The sequence below is a fragment of the Oenanthe melanoleuca genome, chromosome 3, assembly GCF_029582105.1.
Source record: "Oenanthe melanoleuca isolate GR-GAL-2019-014 chromosome 3, OMel1.0, whole genome shotgun sequence".
Taxonomy (NCBI): Eukaryota; Metazoa; Chordata; class Aves; order Passeriformes; family Muscicapidae; genus Oenanthe; species Oenanthe melanoleuca.
Genome location: NC_079336.1, coordinates 26,883,531 through 26,906,935, shown reverse-complemented (window position 1 = coordinate 26,906,935; position 23,405 = coordinate 26,883,531). Strand labels below are relative to the sequence as shown.

The following is a 23,405-nucleotide window of genomic DNA, read 5'->3' as shown; positions in this document are numbered from 1 at the left end:
TCCTTCATAAAAAATACATGTAGTTTCCAGTAACTTTAGCTGAAGTGTGCAATTAAGTTCCCCTCAATTTCTAAAAATTTTTAACTGGATCACCATACATGTGACCCTGTAGGAATTCAGATTACTGGTCATTATCTCACCTGCTTTTACTTCTTAGCCATTTTGGGGTATAAACAAGACTTAAATAAGATTTAAGTAAGAAGCAACTTTAACTCACTATTAATGAAAGTACAAAGGATTCAATTGCACAATGACTGAAATTAGAAAGAAAAAATTTCTAACATCAGTCTATGGTGGGTATGCTTGAAAAGACATTAATTTCAAAATTGAGATATCAAAGGTGTTTCACTACTATATAAGTAAAACATTTCAGGAGGCAAAATTGAAGGAAACTTGTGAAAACCATTTTTCTATATAATAACATTTTACCAGTGTAACCTGGTCCCAACACCAAGCACTTGAAAAGCAAGAGGATCTATCTTTGCCTAACCATTAGGAAATTAACTATGCTAACTATAAAATTCACACGGATAAACATTTCTTTAACTTGACCAAATTTACTCTAGAGGTGACTGACATTTTGCTGAATTTGGATAAAATAATCCTGTTCATTAATGAGGCTACAACTCTTCTCTCATTGAGGTCACTAGCAAAATATCCACAAGCTTCAGTAACACAACAAACTTCATGAAAATAAACAAAAAGGCTCAGCAAGCTCCCGTGAAAATTTTAAGTAAGTATTTGGACAAGATGGGAATTCATTATAGGACAAAATAGAAAAATGTTTTCATGGTTAGGTCCAATTCACAGCAATACTAAAAAATTTCCAGTCAAGTTGAAAGTAGGAAGAGTAGATATAGTCCCATGCTGCTTATATACTCAGAATACATTTAACTCCTTTCAAGCATTCCATAGCAAAACAAAGCACAAGGCAAGGAGTTACATTTGGTATCTGTTACAAAGGATTGGCTAGTTTAACCCAGTTGGCTAACCACAGCTATGTAAATGCAACTTCAGCAATGAAAAATGTACATCTTCACTGGTCCCCCAAGTAAAATAAACTATATTGGTCAAAGCATGCCAGTTTCATGGCACTATAATCACATTTACTGTAGGGCATTGTAATTTTGGTGAAGACTTCTACTAGGTAGAGTCAGCCTTATGAAGATTTTGACTGAAGGAAAACACTTTTCTAAACATGGTAGTTCTCAACTCTTCCAGTACAATATTGTAGAAATGCAGTGGATGGAAATTTTAACTTTAATTTATTAGGGCATCAATAGTAGTCTAGCTGCAGCAGCATGGAACTCAGTGTGGGATAATTTATCATCCTAGAGAGTTTTTTTTGGAGATAGTTTTGCATTACATTGAAGTCACGGATTCCCCTGCAGTCTAAGCCTTAATTGCAAAAGTATCCATGTCTATGTAATGAGATCTATCTGAGAGTTGCCTCGATTGCATGAAGAGCACTCAGGGGTTTAAAATGTTTCTTGCAGATTATACATTACGTGGGTTTGCTAGTAATGTTATGTATTAGTTAAATGTTATATTTATTTTAGTTAGAAAAAGGATAAAAATTACCAGTAATTGACAGAAATATATGTGGAAAAGTTTATAAATAATGCCAGACTCAAGCACAAACAAAAGATGAGTAATAACTTATCTATTATATATTTTTGCACTTGCCAATAAAGTATAAATTAGGTATATTAACTTAGTAATAATAATTTTCTTCTGAAATTTTTTTTCTCTGTTTTTAACCCTGGTTGGCGCCACATTTATGATAGCACTGGAGGGTGAGATGTGTGCAGGTTTTTCAGTCAAAGTGATTTTTCAAAGAAATACCAGTGCTTTGTGAATTAAACAGAGATGAGCAAATGGATTTGCTGCTTCAATAATGAGCAGATATGTGATGCACTTCAAAAATGTGACAGGGGAAGAAGGGTTAAAAAGGCTTTGGCCTACTTTGACTACTCTCTTGTTTACTGCATTAATAATGAAAGAAACAGCATTGCCCTTTAGTAAAATGATTGACAAGTGTGAAGGCTAAATTTTAGAAGCATTATGGATGTGATCTGAGGGTATTACTGCAGTAAACACTGGACCTCCCTGTAGAATTAAGCTTCTTTCTTTCATAGCTGGGCTTACATATTACTGAACTGGTCACTACAGAAAATGTTGGGACAGCCAGAACCAAATGTTGAAGTCCTTTATTTTTGCCCAGGCTTTTTTGATGATCATGCCAGTTCCAGCTGGGAATGGACAACTGCATTTTCCTAATTTAATTTCCTTCCTTTCAATTTTTTCTTCTGCAATACAATGGCTGCAGTTCTCTGTTCCAGTCCAAATTCTTTGACCCTCTCTGCAGGCATAAAGCTGTCATAAATCCTTTTATACAACTAGAGAAGAATTCCTCCCTAGGAGGAATTAGTGGATAGCCTTAAGTCACCTCCACTTTTGGACTTCAGCATAGTGAATGTGTGAGTGGGAGGGGGAAGGTGGAGTGAAAAAGGATTGGACAATCCTGTTAAATCCTGACTCACAGCAATGGTCCCTCTGGCTAATATAAAAGGGATTATATTTCTCTAACTTCTTTGGGGAGAAACCTTTTTTTTTTTTTTTTTTTTCTGTTGGTTGCTGCATCAAGAGATTGTACAACTCACTTTGCCACTCTGTCCTGAAATGTAGTTACTTTCCTGCCATCCTGTCCTTAGAAGGAAGTTCAACCACTTTTAGACCAGTTCTGGATAATATTATAAAATGTTGCTTTCATTTTACTAATTTAAAATTTGTATTTTCTTCCTGGTATAATCATTCTCACATAAGCACAGTGTCTGTCTCACAGCCTCAGTACCTACAGAGGATATTTTAAAGAATTCCCATATTAAATGAAAAACCTTGCTTGCAGAAGAATTGAATTACTCTTGTCTTTTAATAATTTCTACTACGCTACCGATATTTTCAGTCACTGATGCAGAAAACCTTCTTGTTTAACATTGTCATAAATGGTTATTTTTGTTCCTGACATTGTATGTTCAAGTATCCATATATATTGTTGCAAAAAATGGTTAAAAGATGCAAAAGTAAAAGGAGTCATGTAATAAAATGCTTGGCACTAAACATGTATACCTTAAAAACTTTATCTTACTCTTGGTATTGTCTGCCTAAACAAGTGGCATTTTCAATGCAGCACATCAGGCAGCAGCACCTTCATTTTGGAAAATCAGCTGGAAAATTTCTCACTTTTCTGTTCATTCATTTTGTTATGAAGTCTCTGAATCACACTTTAGCACTATTCACGAATATCAATACTGGATACAAACTAGATATTGTAGGCATTTGAAAGACTATCTAGATGGACAGAATGTATAAGAAAAAATTGTATTCAGACATATATACTTTTTCTTTCTCAGTTATAATTCAAGTATTGTTTTTGTATGGATCTTAAAAATACTGCTGCCCATAATTCATCACAATTGACTATTCTGACAACACGTAAAATGATAAATTATGGCTTTTAGGGATTTTAAACCTCACCCATGCTTTTCTGATAATTTCTTTAAAACCAAATTCCATCAACTAAGAAATTCTACTCTTTATCTAAAAAATAGACTGCAATTAGAACACCACACAGAGCTTCTACATAAGGAAGAATTTCCATACAATTTTAATTTTTACCTTTTTGTCACTTTGACGATGAGTTAGGAAGTATGAAAGTATGTCCTAATGAAAATTAGGACATAAAAATAAATTCAATATTCCAGAGTATGGTAGAATATGACATATGTTTACATATGGAAAAATCCATGTTTCTTAGAACTTGGTAGCAAATTTTAAACTTTAGTTACTGAGCCAGGATTTCACTTTATATCATCAGAAGTCAGTAAGAGGAACCTTGCTTAATGTATCCCCTGGGTCAAACACATGCTTTATTCTGATTTCACTTACTTTGCTGAATACTGTGGGGTTTTTTTTGTTTTTAGTTTTCCCTTAGCTTGACGTTTGTTATTTTTTTTGTACTTATTTTTTTCTGACTTGGAGTGTAAATTTTTTTTTTAACTGGGATTGAGGAACTCTTTGTATTTAGGCATGCAAATACTGAAATACAGTTCTTTTTCTATTGTCTGAAAAATCCTTCAGAATTGGCTTACTGATTTTTATATTTTTTAATTTCTTCATTTCTAAATTATTAATTAAAATTCTTAAAACAATATTTAATATAATTGTCAAATTCTGCCAGAATACTATTAGAATTTTAAAATTTTAGCAACATTAGAATTAGAAACATATTAGAATTTTAGACACATTGCAGAATTAAGCAAAACTTTTGGCACTATCATCAGTGGCAAGTAAGAGAGAAAAGAAATCTAATTCTCTCTATGTAAACTGCAAATGACCTGATCTGCTAGGCCCATCTAAATCACTTGTATCAAGCACTGATTTTAACAAAGACTTTCTAATGTCTGGGAACCACGAGTAAGTCACTGTAGGCTATCAGAGTGTTGATTACATGAAAAATCTTCAGTGAATAACGTTCTGCTTAATAGTAAAACTATTAATGACTGGATACCGACTCTCATTCAAGAAAAAAGAAGGATTGTTCAGCAAACATACTTTTTGAAAAGCATTGTTTTGAAAAAAATATTTTCAGTTGGCTACAGGCCAACACAAGAAATGTTTGTTTTACTGTGGAAGTTAATTGTTCTTTGTGCATAGAAAAACTAGAAAAGTGAAAATATAATAGCAAGTCTTGAAAACTTAACTGAGAAAAAATGTCTTTTGCAAGATATCTCCCTTCAACTGCATGCATCTATCTATAAGTGTATTCAAAATTTATGCTTACCTTTACACAAATACATATACATGACCTGCATTAATAACTTAATTAGTAATTTATGAATGATCATTAAGCTCTCTTTTTCATGAATATTATATACACCTGCCTCCTTAGTATTCTTTTTCAGTAATCTACAATCTTTGAAAAGTGTCTAAAATTTTCAGATATAAGATGAAATCAATATCCTTATCTAGAAGTCCTGAGTAATATTTATTTCAACCAACATTATGCAATGAGTTGTGCAGCCCATTATGAACAAATAATTATAGGAGTTCTAGCTCTGACAGCATTTTATTTGTCCTCTTGCACAAGAAGAGTTAATCTAATATGAAATCGTAAATATATATCAAATGCACTATCCATCACTCCTGTGCACTTTCAGTAAGCTTTCAATGAGCTTATCTGAAATGAAGAAGCAATGCCAGAATTACATAACATTGTGGTTAGATTTTGAACTGAAATGAACTAGTTTTGAACTCAAATGAACTGGAAAAAAGAACACTACCAAAATGCTTAGTGCCAAAAAATACCAACACCTCCTATCAATCAGACCAAACCTTGAAAGACAAAGATACTGAAATGTTACAAAGAGAGTATTTTACATTTTTTACTTGCTGCACTGGTTTGGATGTTTGTCTTACTAAATGTAGTTGAGTCTTTTTCCTATTTTACTCTTGGATCTTAGTTTTACGTGAACTTAGTTTTGCAGCAGACTTTCCTTCCTTGGTGGGCAAGACAGCTGTCATGCAGTATACTGCAATATACAGACATAAACTGCATCCATTACCTTTACAGTGTTTCTCTTACCTGCACCCCATCAGATGCAGGGATATAACTTGCTCTTTTAAACGTGTCTGTAACATTTCTGAGAATTTCCACAGAAATCAGAAGGTCCCCAGCATAAAAGTTTTTCCTTTGTGTTAAATCCAAGAGTGTCTTGGTTACTTGGGACATGCCATCACCAGCCAGCATCCTCTGACCCTTGGCAAGATGCTCTTTAATCTGTACCAAAAGAAACAAACTATTATCAGACCGACTTTACTGAGAAGAATGCACGATAAATTCTAAAACAGCAAAAATATTAAGTGTTAAAACTAGTTTAAAAAAAAAAGTCCTGTTAAAGATAAGACAAAATTAGTAATCTATGGTGATAGAAATATTATTTTTATCAGAGCATCATCAATTTTATACTGAAAGCTTCTGAATTTCTTGTGTTTCATGCATTTTCTTCTTGGAACTCCATGGGTTGGACTGCAGCTTTAATTTGTTGTCATGATGCAGCAAGGAACTGCCCTTCCTCAGAGGAACATCTGTACAACAGCTGTCCCTCATTTAACAACTAAAACCTCTGAAAGCAATATATGCTAAGGCAGTAATTGTTATAGTGTAATTTACTATAGGAGAGTAGACCTTTCACCTCTGCCAGCCCAGTTTGGCTAGTCAGTCCAAGAGAAGTGCTTTAGTTAGGAAGCTGGTTGTGGTGCTCTCCTCTGTAGTATGAGCACAAAGGTGTTAATTTGGAACAATCCTGTTTGCTTTTTCCATGAAATGCAAATTAAATTACTAATAGCTCCTGTGTGCCAGGATAGCTCCTATCTGCCAAAAGAGCATACTTTAGCAGTAGCTCTCCCAGCAGATGTGTTCAGGGCCAGTGATCCAAAACAAATATGCTAGAATACCCTCCTGATAAGAACCTGAATTTGTGGATGTGTTTAATTCTCAAAGCTGACTCAGCATCCCGGGAAGAGTATAGAGTATATATGTGCATAGAGTATCACAAAGATAGGACAAGGCCAGCAAGGCTAAAACAAAGAGCACATGGGTTAAACAACCCATGTTTTTAAATATACACAATAATTTTTTTTTTTTTTTTTTTTTGCATAGAAGTGCAAATTCTTCTGAAGTGAAAACAAAGTATCATAGAATCATAAAATACCTTGAGTTTTAAGGTTTTCCGATAGAATTACCCACTACAGACCTCACTCAAAGCAGGAGGGCTGAAAATATTGTGCTACTGGCAACAAAAATGTTGTCACAGTCTTTAAAAATGTACCTTCAATTGCTTCTTTAACTTGCCTTATTACTGACCTATAGAGGAAAAATTACTAATGTAACATACAGTTGAACTAGATTATATTGAAAGTCTCCTCCAACCCTGATGATTCTGTGATAATAGGACAGTGATGTAGAAGGAAGAGTGTAAAGATACTTTTTGCCACTTCCAGACCTCCCCAGACAGTTCGTGTCAATATGCAGGCCTTCATTATAACAAATAATATATGGATACACTATATAATAAAATTGTTTTAAAGGGTTCAAAATAACTCAAAATAATTTGTGAAAGCAATTTTAAAAACACAATCATTGTCTGACATATTAATTCTTAGGAGCGTGGTGTTTTTTTCATGCTGTAAGTTCATATTTTGGTTACATTCTCAACCAGTTGTCAGAAAAACTAGATATATGCAACATAGACAGGGCTGGGCAAAGTGGGCTTCTTCCATGTCCTTAAATCATCTTTAAGAGCAGCTGGGATTGTTATGGACCACAATTGCCTTGACAAAACGCCAGAAATACTAAAGACTTGGGAGAATACCTGCCTGCTGCATCATGGACAGGGAGTGAATCTATTCTACACCATGAGTACAGAGGTACAAGCATATTAATATTATTAATATTTAGGGGAAAAAGCCAGTGTGAAAAAAAGGCCATTAATTGGTTTGTTTGGTGGGTTGCATTTTGTAAACAAATATTTCAGCAGAAATTACTCCCTTAGTCTTCAGAATACTGCAATACATAATCAGGAAAGATGCTTGCTTGTAGAAATAACTTCAAGCAGTTTCTATTCCTTTTAGAAGGAGGTTTTGAACATAATTGTGTAGGAAAATAACAGTGAAGAAAAAAGTGCAAGAATAGAATTTAAGTTAATTTCAGTAAATTCAGGAATCTGACATTGTACACATAACATTATGAACTACTTTTGTGGGAACAAGTAAAAGCAAACATGAACTTGATTTGTGCATTTTTGCTGAGAAAATGTTCTTGTGAAATGTTGCCATTTGTCTCATCTGCTCACACATTGTGTCTCAGTAGTAAGTGAAAAGAGCATCAGCCAGCACAGTAACACTAAAGAATAGAACTTTTGCCGTAACTCATCCACCTGTTCCTTACACCAGAACATATTTCCAGATTTTGATGATTAACGATACTGAGTGTACCTTTAGTCAAGCCCAAAAGACAGACAACATAAAAGACCTATAGCTGAACTCCCAAATCTAACATGTGCCTTAGAATGTACTGTGGAAAAGGCATCACACAACTTGAAGGCAGGGTTTAAGAGAGAAAAGAGATGTTATTTTAATATCAGTAATAACAGCAATTGATCAGTCCTCATAAAAACTCTGCTGTGCTGTTATGCCTGTGTAAACACTGGTAGGAAAGCTGTTGAACTACTCAGCAAGTTATTTTGTAGTGCACTATTTTGCTTCCTTTTGCTTCATCTGTATGTTCACCTCCCATTTGTTTTTCCATGCTCCTGCAAGACTTTAAGTTTTCATTTTAAAGATGGCAGGGGCCAAGTTGAGAGGGTTTTGGGACATACAAAGCAGAAGTCTTGGCCTCAGCCAAGGAATGCTTTTGGAACGCAAATAATAAATTGAAATGATCCTACTTTTTATACTGGTTTTTACACAGTCAAGCAAGTAAAGCTCTGTTTTTTTTGCAAGTCTCTAAGAGCAGAAGTGGGGGCTGTAGTATGGCCTTTAGTGTCTAGGAAGACATTTTGGTTGCTCTTTGGACACAGTGATAAAGGTCTAGCAAGTGCCCACAATGTTACAGGACTAAGTTATTACACTTGCTTCAAAAGCAGCCAGGGTTGTGATGCAGGTGGTTCAAAGTATCTCAGAATTTGCTGGCTCTTAAAAACTACACCTCAGTTTGGAACTCTTTTTTTTTTTTTTTTTTGTGTTAAATTACATAACCAGAAAGCTCAATTTCCCAGTCCAAGGATTCTTTCTCCCTTATACACACCACTTATACACAGTTCCAAGAGCACCTTTCTTCTCATCCTCTCAAGCTCCAACATAGAAGTTCCTTTCTCCAATCCTTAGCTACCTCTCCAGGCCCACACTGCCTCGAGTTAGACTAGCAGCATATTCTTAGAAACAGCACACCAAAACAGAAGGTTGCAATGTGTTTAGCTAAGAAAAGTGGTGAAAAATGGAGTTAATTAAGAGAATTTTTTTCTAAGACCAGCAAGCAATATGCAGAGGAAAATTAACAGCCTCTTTATTATCTGTTTCTTATATAATGTATTTTCTTGTTGTAACACAGCTTACAGCTCCTAAACACAACTTTAAAATCACAGGCCGTTCACTTAGTTGATGTAAACTGGCACAATACCATTAAAGCCACTGAAGACGTTCAGATTAGTATAAATTGAAGGTAGCAAATAATTACCCAGCTATCAAAATAATCTTTCTGCATGAAAATACAGAATATTCTCATCAGTAGTTAGCATAATGTCTTTCTCACCGTAATGCTTATTTTCTGTGCTATGGCCACTGTGATATTATGCACTGCCAAGGAAGATATTTTGGTCACCACTCTAGGTCCTTGTAGCTCTCTGTGTGAAGGTCATTTTTTAGTGGTCTTACAGGCAGGCTCATTAAAAATAAAGTTTATGAGCCGAGAGATAGTGAAATGAAGCAGCTGTTAAACTGACACTTCAGTTGTCAGCCCAGCCTCTATCTGCCTGCACTGTATGCCTGCATACTTGAAAAATTACTGAAATGTTTAACTGGACTTTGACTCAGGGTCCAACTGCCTTTGTCCCCTGATTTATCAGAAAGTATGATATAATAAAAATGCCTCTTTACAAAGTCAGATCTCCCAGGACGCCGGCACTGGAGAACAATTTATTATTGCATAGTAATTACTGCAAACTTAACTGCTAGATGTGGTTTAAAAGGACAGAAAACAATGAACCCTCAAGAAACCTATAAAAGACTGAAAGGAATTATTAATTTGAAGAGTAACTACACCATCAAGCATCTTTCATTATTTTTTAAGATGATGTGGGATTCATGGCCAGGTATTACTAATGATGTCATAAACACATTTTACGGTCGGAGGGACTATAAGAACCCAAATTAGTAAGCCTTACATAGAAGTGTGGAAAGATCACTTGAAATAAAAGTACATCCCGAAAATGATCATAATCTGCAATCCACTTTGCCTTTTAACTTCAGAACTCGAGACTAATATTTTTCAAAATATAGTGCTCTTTAGATGTAGAAATTGTAAGAATAACCACACCACACCTGTAATGTGATGTCATTGTGAGAAAGTTGTTCATATTTGACAAAATCTTCATTGCAGGCTGTTTTTTTCTGATAATCAATAGGCAGCCCTTTAACTGTTATGGCACAGAACTTTATTTTCCCTCAATATAATAAATTATTTATAATTTATTTGTCTATTTTCAGGCTGTTTCAGTGTTTGAGAATATAATTTCATCCATCTTTTAAATGAAACAGAGTAAGGTCTAAAGATAGGGCTATGCATCTTCAGGTATGCATTCAAATATTTATAACTTAATGTCATGCAAGAGATGTTTTCTATATATTCAGTATTTTGTGAAGGAAGTGCCTCAAGCAATACAAAGTAATTTTCCACTTTGTCATCAGTGAAATTAGTTAGAAGTCTCAAATTCAATCACGATAGCACACTACTAAATAAACATTTTGTGCAAAGAAGAAGGCAATCATATATTCCCTTTGTGTATAGCAGAAAAGGGAAAAAGTAATTGGTATACGTTTTGTCAAGGAAGATTAAGGATATAATTTAAGGAAAACTTTACAGCTGTAAAGGAAAGTAAAGATTATAAAGACTTCCATACTGGAGGCCTTAATAACAGCCAAGAAAAACAAAAAGCTGGAATAACACAAGTATAGCTGATTCTGACGGGACACAGGCTTGGGCTGGATGGTCTCATGAATTTCCTTTCAGTTCTGTAATTCTGTAACACACCCTGCAAATGTTCTGAAGCCCCAACTAAAGCCTCCTATAATTTACCCCAACCAGAAAAGTCAAAGTTTAAAGAGTGCCCTGAAATTGAACTCAAGCCATCCTGCATTTATATAATCATGGTGTACCATATTCTGGACCAAGTTTTTGCAGAAATTGTGCTTCAATCTGTGCCTCTATGTACACAGTTGAAACCCCTACAACCCAATGCTTTAAGGAACTTACACAAAATGGAAAAAAAAAAATTACAGGTGAAAAAAATTGGGATCACTTCATTATATCGAAACAGGTGTTCTCCTGTCATAAATTTCCAAATATTTTTAACCAAAATGTTCCTTAAAATAGGGATTTGGCTTTAGAGAAAAGAAGATGGATTAATTACACAGAATCTTTGCTGCTTTAGATATTAATATCAGGCAAACTGAATACCAGCACAAATGAAATTGCATATGCTCTTCCATATGTGATCAGGTTTATAGAATAATCTTTGGAAAAAAATCTAGTATGTGTGGAGGTCAAAAATGTTTTCAGACAAATATAAACAGCTCAGAGGAATGCTTCACTCTTTCAGTACTTTTTTTTTCCTCTGCCCTCTTTTACGTGAAGACTCCTATTAATTTGTTTATGAGATTTTCTTACCACTTTAGCCTATTACATGATTCCTTTTTTAAATCAACATCACCATCTTCAACATCATCAATATTGTCAATTCTAATCCTTGAGCTATAGCCACTAAATAGGCAACAGAGAAAGTAATTACACATTTTCAGTATTTTGATTTGTGCATGGATCCAAGAAAATACTTTAGTGGATATTTTGAATAGATAAGAGTGCTCTCAGTAGAATAACAAATGAGTCTTGGTATTAGGAATGAATAATCACTGAACATATCACTTCTTTTTTTTTCCTTATCCTTATTTTTGTGTTTGTTGACTAGGGCTTATATTATTAAGTACCCTTAAATGTTCCAATTATCTGTGATTAAATCCTGCTCACGTTGGCATGTTGTGTGAGAGATCTTGTTGTTGTTATTGTTGTTTCTGTTTTTAACCAGAGGGCATGTCTTCAAGATTTTTGTTATCTATGTATAATGCAACCTGACAAGAGCAAGAGTTGAGAGAAAAAAAGAGAATGACGACTCTGAAAGGGTTGTTTTCATTTTATGACAGACATAACATTGCTTGGGGTAAAGTCTCCTGGTCCTCCACACTGACTGAAAGGCTGAGGCTACAGGTCACAAAGAGACATACTACAAATGAATTGTCTTTCATTTTTTATGCTACATGGTCATCCTTGTAAGTATATGTCCCTAAACCATATAATGCTTCTGATAAATGCTTCAATTGAAATGCTTATTTGATTTTTACCAATTTCTATATTTATTTCATTTTGCTTCTTTACAGTCATTTCCATGACGCTTTTATTTGCCACAGAAACCAAGAAGTTTTTTTCCAAGGAAATCAGCACTATTTGGAAACCCTAATTTCTGCATGGGTGTGCTGCGCAAAGTAACAGGCAAGAGAAAAATCCTTTGACCCTCATATACTTAATAAACTACGGTGGGGGAATGCAGCAAATGAAATAGTGGAAAAAAGGAAGGGAATTATTCTAAGTGTAAGATGCTGTGACCACTTCTTTGTTTCCTGCTGCCAAGCCAAACTCTTGCAGTCATTTTGCAGCTAGTGCCACATTCAGCTGGGTGTGAAGTTTCCAGCAGTTCTGGTAAATTTTAAGGGACAATTAGATTAAATATTTCTTTATGGAGCTTTTAAATGGTTTTCTATTGTTTTACCTCTGGCCATACCCTAATGAAATTCATTTGTGGCTGCAGTGTTGGTTGGTTGGCTGGGAATATCGATGTGATTAGGGAAAAGTCAGCTGCTCACTACTGCAGAAGACACAGCAGCAGCAGCAAACACAGGAGCACATTTCATTTAACACATATATTAATCTTTGGCAAATGTGTGTGTTCCAGACATGGAAAAAATATTATGGGCCCTGAAATGATAGTGGGGACTTTTCTTTGAATTTAACAAGTAGGATTGATTGGCTGATTATTAAAAAACTAGTATTCAAAAACAGAAAGGAAGAATGGAACTCTGCAGGTTGAATTAATTTGTGATGTGCTTGTGCAGAAAAGCAGACAAATGTTTTCTCCTACTGTATAGCATCTCTAAGATTGAGGAACATGTATATGTTGGAATGATCACAGAATCATAGAATTATTTATTATTTAAAATTATTTACTTTGGAAAGGTCCCCTAATACCAACGAGTCCAACTGTTACCTCCTCATTGCCAAATCCACCACTAAGCCATGTCCCCAAGTGCCACATCTATATGTCTTTTTAATATCTGCAGGCTTCACAATATTTTCCGGAAAGAACTTCTCCTAAGATCTAGTCTAAAGCTTCTCTGGTGCAACTTGAGGTCATTTCTTCTTATGCTGTCACTTGTTGCCTGGGAGAGACCTCCTTTCAGGTAGCTGTAGAACGCCCTCACCGTCAAGTCTACAGTGATACCAAAGTCAGTAGCTTCTCCCCCCTAAAGTTTTAATCATTTCCTGTGTAGAATGAGAAAATGTTAGTGAGGCAGGAGAAAACTGTTGCCTGTCAAAACCTCTTGATCAGTTGCTCTCTGATGAGAGAAAAGTTTTTCATCCTCCAGACAAGATAACGGAAGTGGCAAAACGGAGCTGCAGATTCTGGCCTTACAAGGGAATCAAGGAAAGGAAAGCAGATGATTTACTGACACCCCCGCCTATGAAAAGCTGTGAAGGTGAAGAGGAATAGCTGGCATATATCAATATAAGTATAGACTGAGGAAGAACAAAAATGTTGTTTTTGAGGCCTCCGCATTCAAATCTATAAAACTAAGCCTGGCTGCTCTGCTCTGCAGCTATATAAAAAGAAATGAAGCACTAAACTAGCAAAAAAAAAAAGAGCAGTAAATTTTTTAGGAGGAAGCCTTTCATTCCCCAGAGTACAGCAGTCATTTCAGTGAGGAGTACATGGACAGGCTGATACGCTGCCCTTGTAATATAATTTGGAAAAACAAAATCATCTCTAATGAGCTGCAGCTGAGTAAATCATTATTCACCTCAAAGCTCTTTTTATCAAATTATATTTTAGCCAAGCACTTGCAAAACTGTGAATAACGCTGCTGTGGAAAAAGTTGAAGCAAAATTATAGTATGAGCAGAAGCAGCAGAAATGCATTTTTATGGCTGTAATATTAGTTGAGTATGTAAAGATTCACCTGCATAAGTTCCCATGCTCCTTTGTAAGTGCTAATATTTTGACATCAAAGCAATAATTCATATGTAGATTTTTCCTTCCTAATTCTCAAGAGTTAAGAGATATTTTAGTTTTCCAACTTTCTGATAAAAAGCATAAATGCATATTATATTAGATGTTATCTCACTAAGAGTGGCACTGAGTTCTGCAACCCCCAACACAAGAAGGGCATGGATCTGTTGGAGTGAGTCCAGAGAAGGGCTACAGAGATGATCAGAGAGATGGAGCACCACTCCTCTGAGGAATGGCTGAGAGAATTGGGATTATTCAGCTGGGGAGAAGGTTCTAGAAAGATCTTATAGCAGCCTTCCAGTACCTTTTTACAAGAACATGTAGTGACAGGATGAGGGAGAATGGCTTCAAACTGAAAGAGGGTAGATTAAGCTTAGATATTAGGGAGAAATTGTAAATTGTTAATGTGGTGAGGCACAGGAACAAGTTGCCTGGAGAAGTTGTGGATTCTCTGTCCCTGGAGGTGCTCAAGGCCAGGTTGGATGGGGCTTTGAGGGACCTGATCTTCTGAAATGTGTCCCGCCTATGGCAAGGGGAATGGAACTAGATGTTTTTTAATATCCTTTTCAACCCAAACCATTCTCTGATTTTATTAAATTACTGCCTTATTTTTATCACAGTAACTGTATTTAGAATTCTATCATCCAGGCTAGAAAACTGCTATTTCTTTTTTTTTTATAAAATAGTTTTATTATAAAATGGTTTATAAAATGGTCTGTATTAGCAGAGATTTTCTCATACTCTGGGAAACATCTTTCAGGAACAAAGTTTCTTGAGAACAGGCTTTGGTCTTCATCCTTATTTATGAGTGTAGTTCAAGTCTCTTCCAAACTAGAGCATCCAAAAGACATGTAGAAGAAAACTCAATTTAGGCAAAGGGCTGTTTCAGTGTGTGGCAAGACAATAAGATTACTAATACATTTTTAGGCCTATCTCTTAAAAAATTATTCTTTTTTTTAAGTTCAAGAAATACTATTGCTTTGTATGAATGCATAACAGAGTAGAAAATAGAAATAATCTATGTATTCAAGTATTTCTTCAATTTTCACAAAATAAATTTCTAATACTCCGTGCTAAGATTTTATGCATTAAGGGTTTTCATTAAAAATGGTCAGAAAAGCTTCAATATTCAATTCCTAAAAAGCTCATAAAATGTGAAATCTCATTGCTCTTCCATACCTAACTATTTTAATCTCATTTAAATTTTTTTCATTAGTCCCCATTCAAGTCTCTTCTTTCCTGACTTTTAGATTTTGGACAGCTGGAGATGAGGAGAGTGATTTCTTGTTTCAGTTTGTTTAGATTAGTTTTGTTTTGTTTATTTTGCTGGATGTTTTTCTAATTTAGGTGGCTATTACCCATAGAATGTATTAAGAATAGATGAAGAATTATTTATGCTTCTTGGAAGCACGATAATGTAGAGTGTTCCTAATTCTGAGGTCTTGCTTCTTAGTCTTATTGCTTGTACCATACCAAATTCAACAGGCTTCAAGAGCATATAAAAACAAAATGTACTCTTGTTAGAGGCATTCCAGCAATTTTTTTTCTTGGATAGCATCTGAAGTAGGCCTGTAGGCTCCTAATCACTGATTCTATTCTTGGTCCTGCAGTCACTCATAATCACAGTACAAATAAATTTCTAAGTCTCAAGAAAGTTTTTACCCTGTTTATCCAAATAAAGTAAAAAAAACTCAAACCACACCTGAGAAGACACAAGTCCAGACTAGCCAAGTACTGGGGAAAAGTAGACAATTCTATGTAAAATAATTAGGCACATCATTTTCTGCTTCCAGATCAAAAGAAGATAATGAGCAATGAGGAACATACTTCATAATATTATACAGACTAAGTCTGGGTCATTAGATCATCATCTAATCTGCCTTTCTACATATAACAGTCCATTAAGCTAGCAACAGATACACTTTAAAGAGATTAAAATACCTTAGATAGACCGAAGTAGTTCAGTTTTCAGAAAATGAAACTATATGCCAAGGGTAGAAAGAGAGAACAGGCTTCAGAAAGGTCTACTACTATAGCAGTAATTGATCTAGTAAAATGGCCTGAAAACCCAAATTATATCTGTCCTACAGAAGGGAAAAATCCTCCAAATTCTGAGAATTTAATATGGAATTAAAGACAGAAATTACTCGCTATTAACAAAACTCTGGTGATCAGTATGTGCCTAAGAACTTTCCAGAAAGAACAGAATAAAGGATATCCTCTGCCAGTACAGTTTATTAAACCTTATGGCTTTACTTCATCTCCATCCACAATAAAAAAGACACTTGAAAGAATTTCTTATTGTAATCTCATCTTTCACAAGAATACAAGTAACAAATTACACATAACTGGGCAAAATATTCTTCTCAGTTACAATGACTGGTAACAGACACAAGATACCGTGCTTGACTAAGAGCATTTTCTTAATGCAAAGCTGCAGACACAGCAAACACATTAGGAAAATGCAAAAAAACCAGAACAAAATCTGGATATGATTTGTGATACTTCTTTTTCTGCTTACCAAGTTATTGATTGATCTTCTAGGTTATGATTCCAGGAGGCAAAGTATACCTATTTATCACTCCGAATTTTCCACTTAAAGTGCTTTAGGAAGAATAATCCTAATTAGGTTCTTTAAATATTATTATTAGAGCTAAGCAAATAATTTCCTAAAGGTTTATTTCATGGATTTGGGTATTCTTGTCCCTTAATACGTTCAGTGAATAAATTTACTTATTAGCCAATCAGTTGTATAAGCTGGCCAAACAGTATTTGTTGAAATCATTTGATGATTGATTTGTACCAAATGTAAGATAAATTGTTCATGACTAATTGGTTCTGTAATTCAAAGAGATCTAATTATCATCCCTAGCTTTAAAAGGAACCTGTACTCCACAGTGCACAACGTAAAATAAACAAACAGAAGTACAGGACGTACACTTGTAGCACAACTGTCATGCACAATTCTCTTAACAGCTTTTCCTCAAACTCTTATCATGTAGGACACAGTGCCTTTGAAAGACATAAATTGAGTGTTGATGTCCTCAAGTCAAACCATCCCCCTCTACTATTTCATCATGTTCAAGTGCATAGTCTCTTTAGAGGCCCTGTGGTTGTTGTATTTTTACTATGCCAGGAATTTCTGAGTTGTCCCATGGAGATGTAGAAACATTAAGAAGGCTAGCCACTAATTCAGAAGACTTGAGATGAATTCTGCTGAAGTCGTCTCAACAAAAAGTGGAGATGTAGTACAGACTCATCTCAAAAATATACTGAGGAGATAAATTAATTTAAGACTGGGAATTATTCTGAAACTGTTGCAATAGAACCTTAAGCATAATATTGATATATGTGGTCCACAAGTCCAGACAATGTAACTCAACCCAGTTTCCCTCTGAGGTGCCATAATCTACATCTGAAGTGCCAGGGAATGCAGTAGAGGCAGTAAGTCTGCCTTGGTACATTCTGTAAGCGATTGGGAAAAGCCTTCATATTCATGGTGCTGGGGATTATGGGCAAAGTATATTATCTTTAGCATTATGGGTGTATTTTTGGCTTTAATGACTCTCCATCTTTACAAATAGAGTTTCAAATGGATTTTAAGATGAAAATATGGTGCCATTCTAGCATGATTTACAGAGCTACCATGTTGAACTCAGTACATGTCTTGAGTCAAGCTGAAGAACACACAGCACTAGCTGGGTTTCAGCTTCTTTAATACTGCTTATTAAGGGTTGAATTTTATTCCATGCCAATTCCAGATGAGTAATAGAGAAAACTGTAAAAACACAAGTAGCTTTGTGCATGAGGCTGTAAATCTACAGAAGTTATATACAGCAAGGAACCAGTCTTCAGAGGTCAATCACCTGTGGTTATGTGGTAAAATTCTACACTATTATAGCAAAGAATTGTGTTTTCCTCACATTAAACTCTCTATCCCTCCTCTGTCCCAGAAAATCATGCTTTTGTTGCCTGCTGACAATGGCCTCTCTGCTATGTTATCCTCTAAAGAATGGTAGGAATTGTCTGGGAGAGTGCTCACTGGTATGGTCTGAAATAATCAGGGAGCATGCTAACACATACACAGTTAAACAGTGCAGATGACTGCAAGGGTGACTTTTAAACTTTTATTTACTAGGATAACTATAAGCTTCTAGTTCAGCATCTGTGTAGCCAGGTTACCAGGGTCTATGGCCAAGGAAATCTCTGGCTCCCATCATACTGAACACTTTTCTTTAAATAAAATTTTTTTAGGTACAGCATCATGTGAATTCTACTACGTGCTTTCTGGTTCTAGATCATATGTAGCTTGTTTGGAGGACAATAAGTCAGGAAGTTGTCTGTATTATATGCTTTAATGTATTAAATATTGTATTTAAGCATATCAACATGATATATATTATCTATTGATATATCAGCTTCAGGAATATAATTGTTTTGAAGACTGCGCATTTAATTTTCTTTTATATATTTCAGATAATAAATGAAAGGGATTCAGTTCAGATTTTATGCGAATATTCAGAGAACTGAGTGATAGCCCCCTCTATTCCTGGTCTGAATTGGTAAAATAACTTTATTGGTAAGTTAAGTACACTGAGACAACTCATAAATGCTTTCATAAGCACACATATTTATTATAGCAACGCCGTCTGTCAGCAGCTTCCTTATAAAGCCCTATTTTCAGGGATTTATGGAACTGACATATGTATCGTGGGGGGATAAGCCTACATTTGCAGGGCGATGACCTTATAGGTCTTTATCTCTATTTTCTGTGATTCTTTAAATATGCTGCGCTGTTCACTTTGAGAAGCAGAAAGATGTAAGACAGAACAATTTTCTTTGTGAACAGCTCCCAAGGGTAAAAGAAGTCCACTTTTCTTCTTTTTGTATGCACATGAGCTGGACTTATTTGTGCAGCAAAAAGATATGTTTAGGTGCTTGTGTAATTTTAAAGCATTACCTATTTTTAAATGTTCTTTGGCAGAAAGAATATTTCACAGTGTGATTTACTCATAATTAATATTTCCAAAAAGAAAATATAGAAAAAAAAAAAAAAAGATAGATCTGCTCTAGGTTAGAAATGCCTTTTATTTTTCAACAAGTCAGACTCGCAGCTCTTGAATAACTACCAGTGCCTACCAAAGCCAAGTAAGTCAAACCACGGAATAGCATGAAACAGTATTTTGCATAGTTGAGTTGCAAACTAGCATAGAGATAACGAATGAAATTGTTAAGAGAATTGCAAGAGAATAAAATACCAAAATCATTAAATGCAAAAATGTTACAGCCAACTTAGTGTGTTTTTTGAGCATGAACGCTAAAGGGAGAGATGAACATGCAGGCAGCTGTGTAAAACAGAAGCTTCTGTGTAGTGGGGAGATTTCCTTTGACAAATTATTCTGTCCTACTTTAAAAATAATTCTTGCTTTGGCCTACCCTGAAACTGAATCCCAGGCCTCAAATAAATTTGGTCTAACAAAACAGAAATGCAGCCCAAAAGAATTAATCAAAATCTCCTCTAAGCAGCAATCCAACTTTGAGGAACAGCAGCCAGGATACCGCTTTTCAAGCCACCAAAGAATTTTAAACGTGTTACAGAAGTGTTGCACTTGGCTGAGGAGTTGGGAAGTTATGAAGCACAGAGCTGTATCAGTGTGCCTCTGCTGAATGATAAACGGAGCAGTGGCCTTTGGAAAAGGATGCAAAGTAATAAGAATGTCAGTAGAATATATCATGCAGGGAAAACCCATTGTCCATGAGAATCTTCATTTCCCACTACAGTATAACCTAGCTGAATGTAGGGAGATAGAGGGTAACTAATATACCTAATATACACCCTGGTAATATATTTATAAAGCAATATACATAATGCATTCACCAATCCATATAAACACGTTTAGGCAGTACATAATTGTATAATGCCTATGCTTTGCAAAGAAACTGTTTTTTACGCTTTTTGAAAAAAAACCCACATAGTATTTCTTCGTCTAGAATTACTTTACCTTTTCCAAGACACTGCAATAGATTTACTCTATAATCATTTCCTATTGTTACATTAGAAGATGAAGTTCTAAATTTGATAGCAAAAAAGAAATATTCCTGGCTTCCTGCTCTGCAATTAAAGAATTCACAGTATTAAAAATTCTCAGCAAGTTGCTCTTCCAGTAAATCTCAGTTATTCACATCTCATTTTCTAATGAACTAAAAATTTCTTGCCTCTGAGACCTATATAAAATTTCACACAGTAGATATGAAAGAAGGGAATATGCTTCATTTTTCCACTTCTACAGTAAGACAAGGCTTATTTCACAAACACCAGCATTATACAAGATCAAAATAATACCCATTAACATAAATTACTCTTTCTCAGATCTGTTTTCCTCTTGGTATTGCTTAACAGAAACCTAAGAGTAAATAAGTAAGTTTCTTTTTATGCCAATGATTAGTAATGAATAAACAGAGCAAGTACTAAAGCTGACTTTGCACCTACTGAATGCTGCAAGTGTCTGTACTCGTTTGATATGCATCTAGCAAAGCTTGGTTGTTCCCAAAAGGCCACTCCATGAACACTGAGAGAGCAGCGTCTGCTAGTGGTGCCTATAAGACACAAAGAAGACAGAAAACAAGTGAGAGCAACTTTAAAGAATAAACCTTATTTAATCTATATTCTATCCTATTTGAAAGGAACATACAGAAACAATTTCATGCAATGATCATTGGTATATAGAGAGTAATATAAGATCCCGAAACACATTTCAATGTTTACTTGATTGCTTTTTAGCAGTGTTTTCTTAATTAAAAAGATTTTATGTTTTGCCTCATTTTAATCACTTTGCCTGATACATCCAGTTAAAGTGGCTTCTTGTCAGCTTTTTCTCTGTGGCTAAATGCTCATATGTATGTGTATACATATGTATATATACAGATGCATGTACATACACCACACACCCACACATATATGTAAGCTGCAAGAGAGAGCATATGCACGTGTACATTTGCATGCATATGCATAAGTAAATATGTGAGGTTTATACAGATATATTCACATATATGCATATTTATATTAGTCTAGTAATAATTTATCTAGGACACAAAGCAAAATATTTCTCCTCTTTTTCATCATCATAAGATTTCAAAGTAGTACAGTACCTGTGGCATTGAGAGGACATCGATTGAATGCCATGTCCCCAGCTGGGGTTCTTTTCCACACCATTGACATCAAATAGTCTTCAGGACATATTTCATAAGGCGCTGTCATTTATAAATGAGAATTTAAATAGAAACATTAAGATATTTTGCATCAGAAAAATAAGTGTTCAGTTGCATCCTGCTTTTTCCAGAGATGTGTATGTTAACATAACTTGGGTTAATTCTAAGTTTGAAGTACAAGAATGAGAAGCCTGAAATTTTGCATGTCTGTCTTTGTGATGGTATTTATTTCATATAACTCATGGCTTTATTCTCCCCAGCAAGCAAGCACTTTTTAGGTTGTAGTTACAATGTTAATAGGTTTCAATCTTTCCTTGCTCCTTTATTTTGATCAATAACACTAAGAAACTATCAGAAGACGATGAGACTCAAACTGTCCTAAGTTATAATGCTAATCTTAAACTAAAATTTGTAAAGATTTTTCTAAAATTGAATCTTTATGTGAAAGAATCAGCTCTGAAAAGACAGTTGAAACATGAAACGTGCAAAAGGTGCTTAACGAGAGCTGTATAGTCTGAAGGTTATTATAAAACCCAGTTATTTCTCTGAAATGTGTTTCAGTACAAGTTGGTAATTAAGAAAGTATAGTCAATAATGTGGGGCTGAGTGTCTATAAAGCAAAATAACCTTTTACTGGTTATTGCAACACCATTTAAAGGGAAAAATATTGTCACAATTTTGTACTAACAGAACTGCATGGGGAAAAATAAACTTCAGCAAGTGCTTCATGCTTATTTTATTTATGGTCACAACTACAGATTCCTTCTGCTCTTTGTATGCTAGTGTAGATTCTAGTTTATGATTTTTGAGTAAATTAGATTAGCACAGAAAACATCTGGCTGAAGTCATCTCACAACTCACATCAATGACATATTAGTTACTGAAATCTAATTCACTCCAAATTCAACAGAGAGAATCAGGAATTGTTTATTATTATATGTATTTTTTAAAAAAATAATGTATTACAGCAAAGTGGTTACAAAACAAGAAAAAGAAAAGAGAAAGGAAATTCATTCTAGCAGATGGTGTGATAAGGCAGAAAGCAATTCAATGATTCACTCATGGTTGCACGGGAAATCTCTAGCAGAGGCAGGAACAGACTACAGATTTTGCCCATCCCATTATCTAACCCATAAAATCGTCCATCATCCCTGTTTTGTACTTCTGCTGACGGAAGTGTGAGCAAGGGAACTGAGTAGACTTTTGCACAAAGCTGTACCCTCTCTTTGTAGAGGACAAAGAATACCTAGCAGATGGCTCAGTAATACTAATATGAATCACAGTTGGGCAGAAAAATTACTTGCTAAATTTGCCTCACCATCAGCATTCCTGAATCATAAATCAAGACAGTTGATGCTGCTAAAAAAGCAAGAGATCCATTAATGGCAAAACCCAAAGAAAGTCAGTTATATTCACAATCTAGAATACTAGCCCTGCTTCAGATATGCCCACAGAGTGAACACATCAGGACAGTGTTACACTGGGAAAAACCAGATTTTGATAAACATAAGCCATCTGGTGACATAAGCAAAAGCAATTACCATTCTATTATGACCTTCTAAACAAATGAAATGTTCAGTTTTGAGGAGCGTAAATTAACATAATAAGGAGGTAATATTATAAATTACATAAATTTGCTAGAGCTTAGAGCTCTCTATATTTGAACTATATTTGCTATGCAGCTGTGGCCATTTCAAATGTGTTGTGTTCACTAATCACCACTTTAGGCACTGGTTCTCAGAACTAAAACTTTTCTTACCTCCACATACTGAATGTTAAATGAGAGGTTTTTGCTGGAAAAAAAATATATATGTGTGTCCATATGCCCACTTAAACACACTGTATTTTCTCTTTTACATTAGCAAGACACAGGTAATATCAGAGATTTCCTATCTATTGGAAGAGTACTTGTATGCTTTTGAATTAAAATTTTCAGAACTCAAGATTCTATTGAAACTTTAACCTAGTGCCAGAGATAAACAGTGGACTTGTGTGTTGTGCTCAAAGGAGAAGGCACTCCCAAGAC

The 23,405-nt window shown here is 35.0% G+C and overlaps 1 protein-coding gene across 6 annotated transcripts in view; it reads right to left on the bottom strand.

Moving 5' to 3' along the window:
- The window catches only part of ADGRB3 (adhesion G protein-coupled receptor B3), a 439,829-nt gene that overhangs the window by 218,595 nt on the left and 197,829 nt on the right, over nt 1–23,405 (bottom strand). For all 6 annotated transcript variants that reach the window (XM_056488286.1, XM_056488289.1, XM_056488292.1 and 3 more), the window contains 3 exons: nt 21,320–21,421; nt 20,661–20,767; nt 5,645–5,839 (listed from right to left, as the gene is read on the bottom strand). In XM_056488286.1, the coding sequence (XP_056344261.1) occupies nt 5,645–5,839; nt 20,661–20,767; nt 21,320–21,421 (404 nt within the window). The remainder of the gene's footprint in view (nt 1–5,644; nt 5,840–20,660; nt 20,768–21,319; nt 21,422–23,405) is intronic.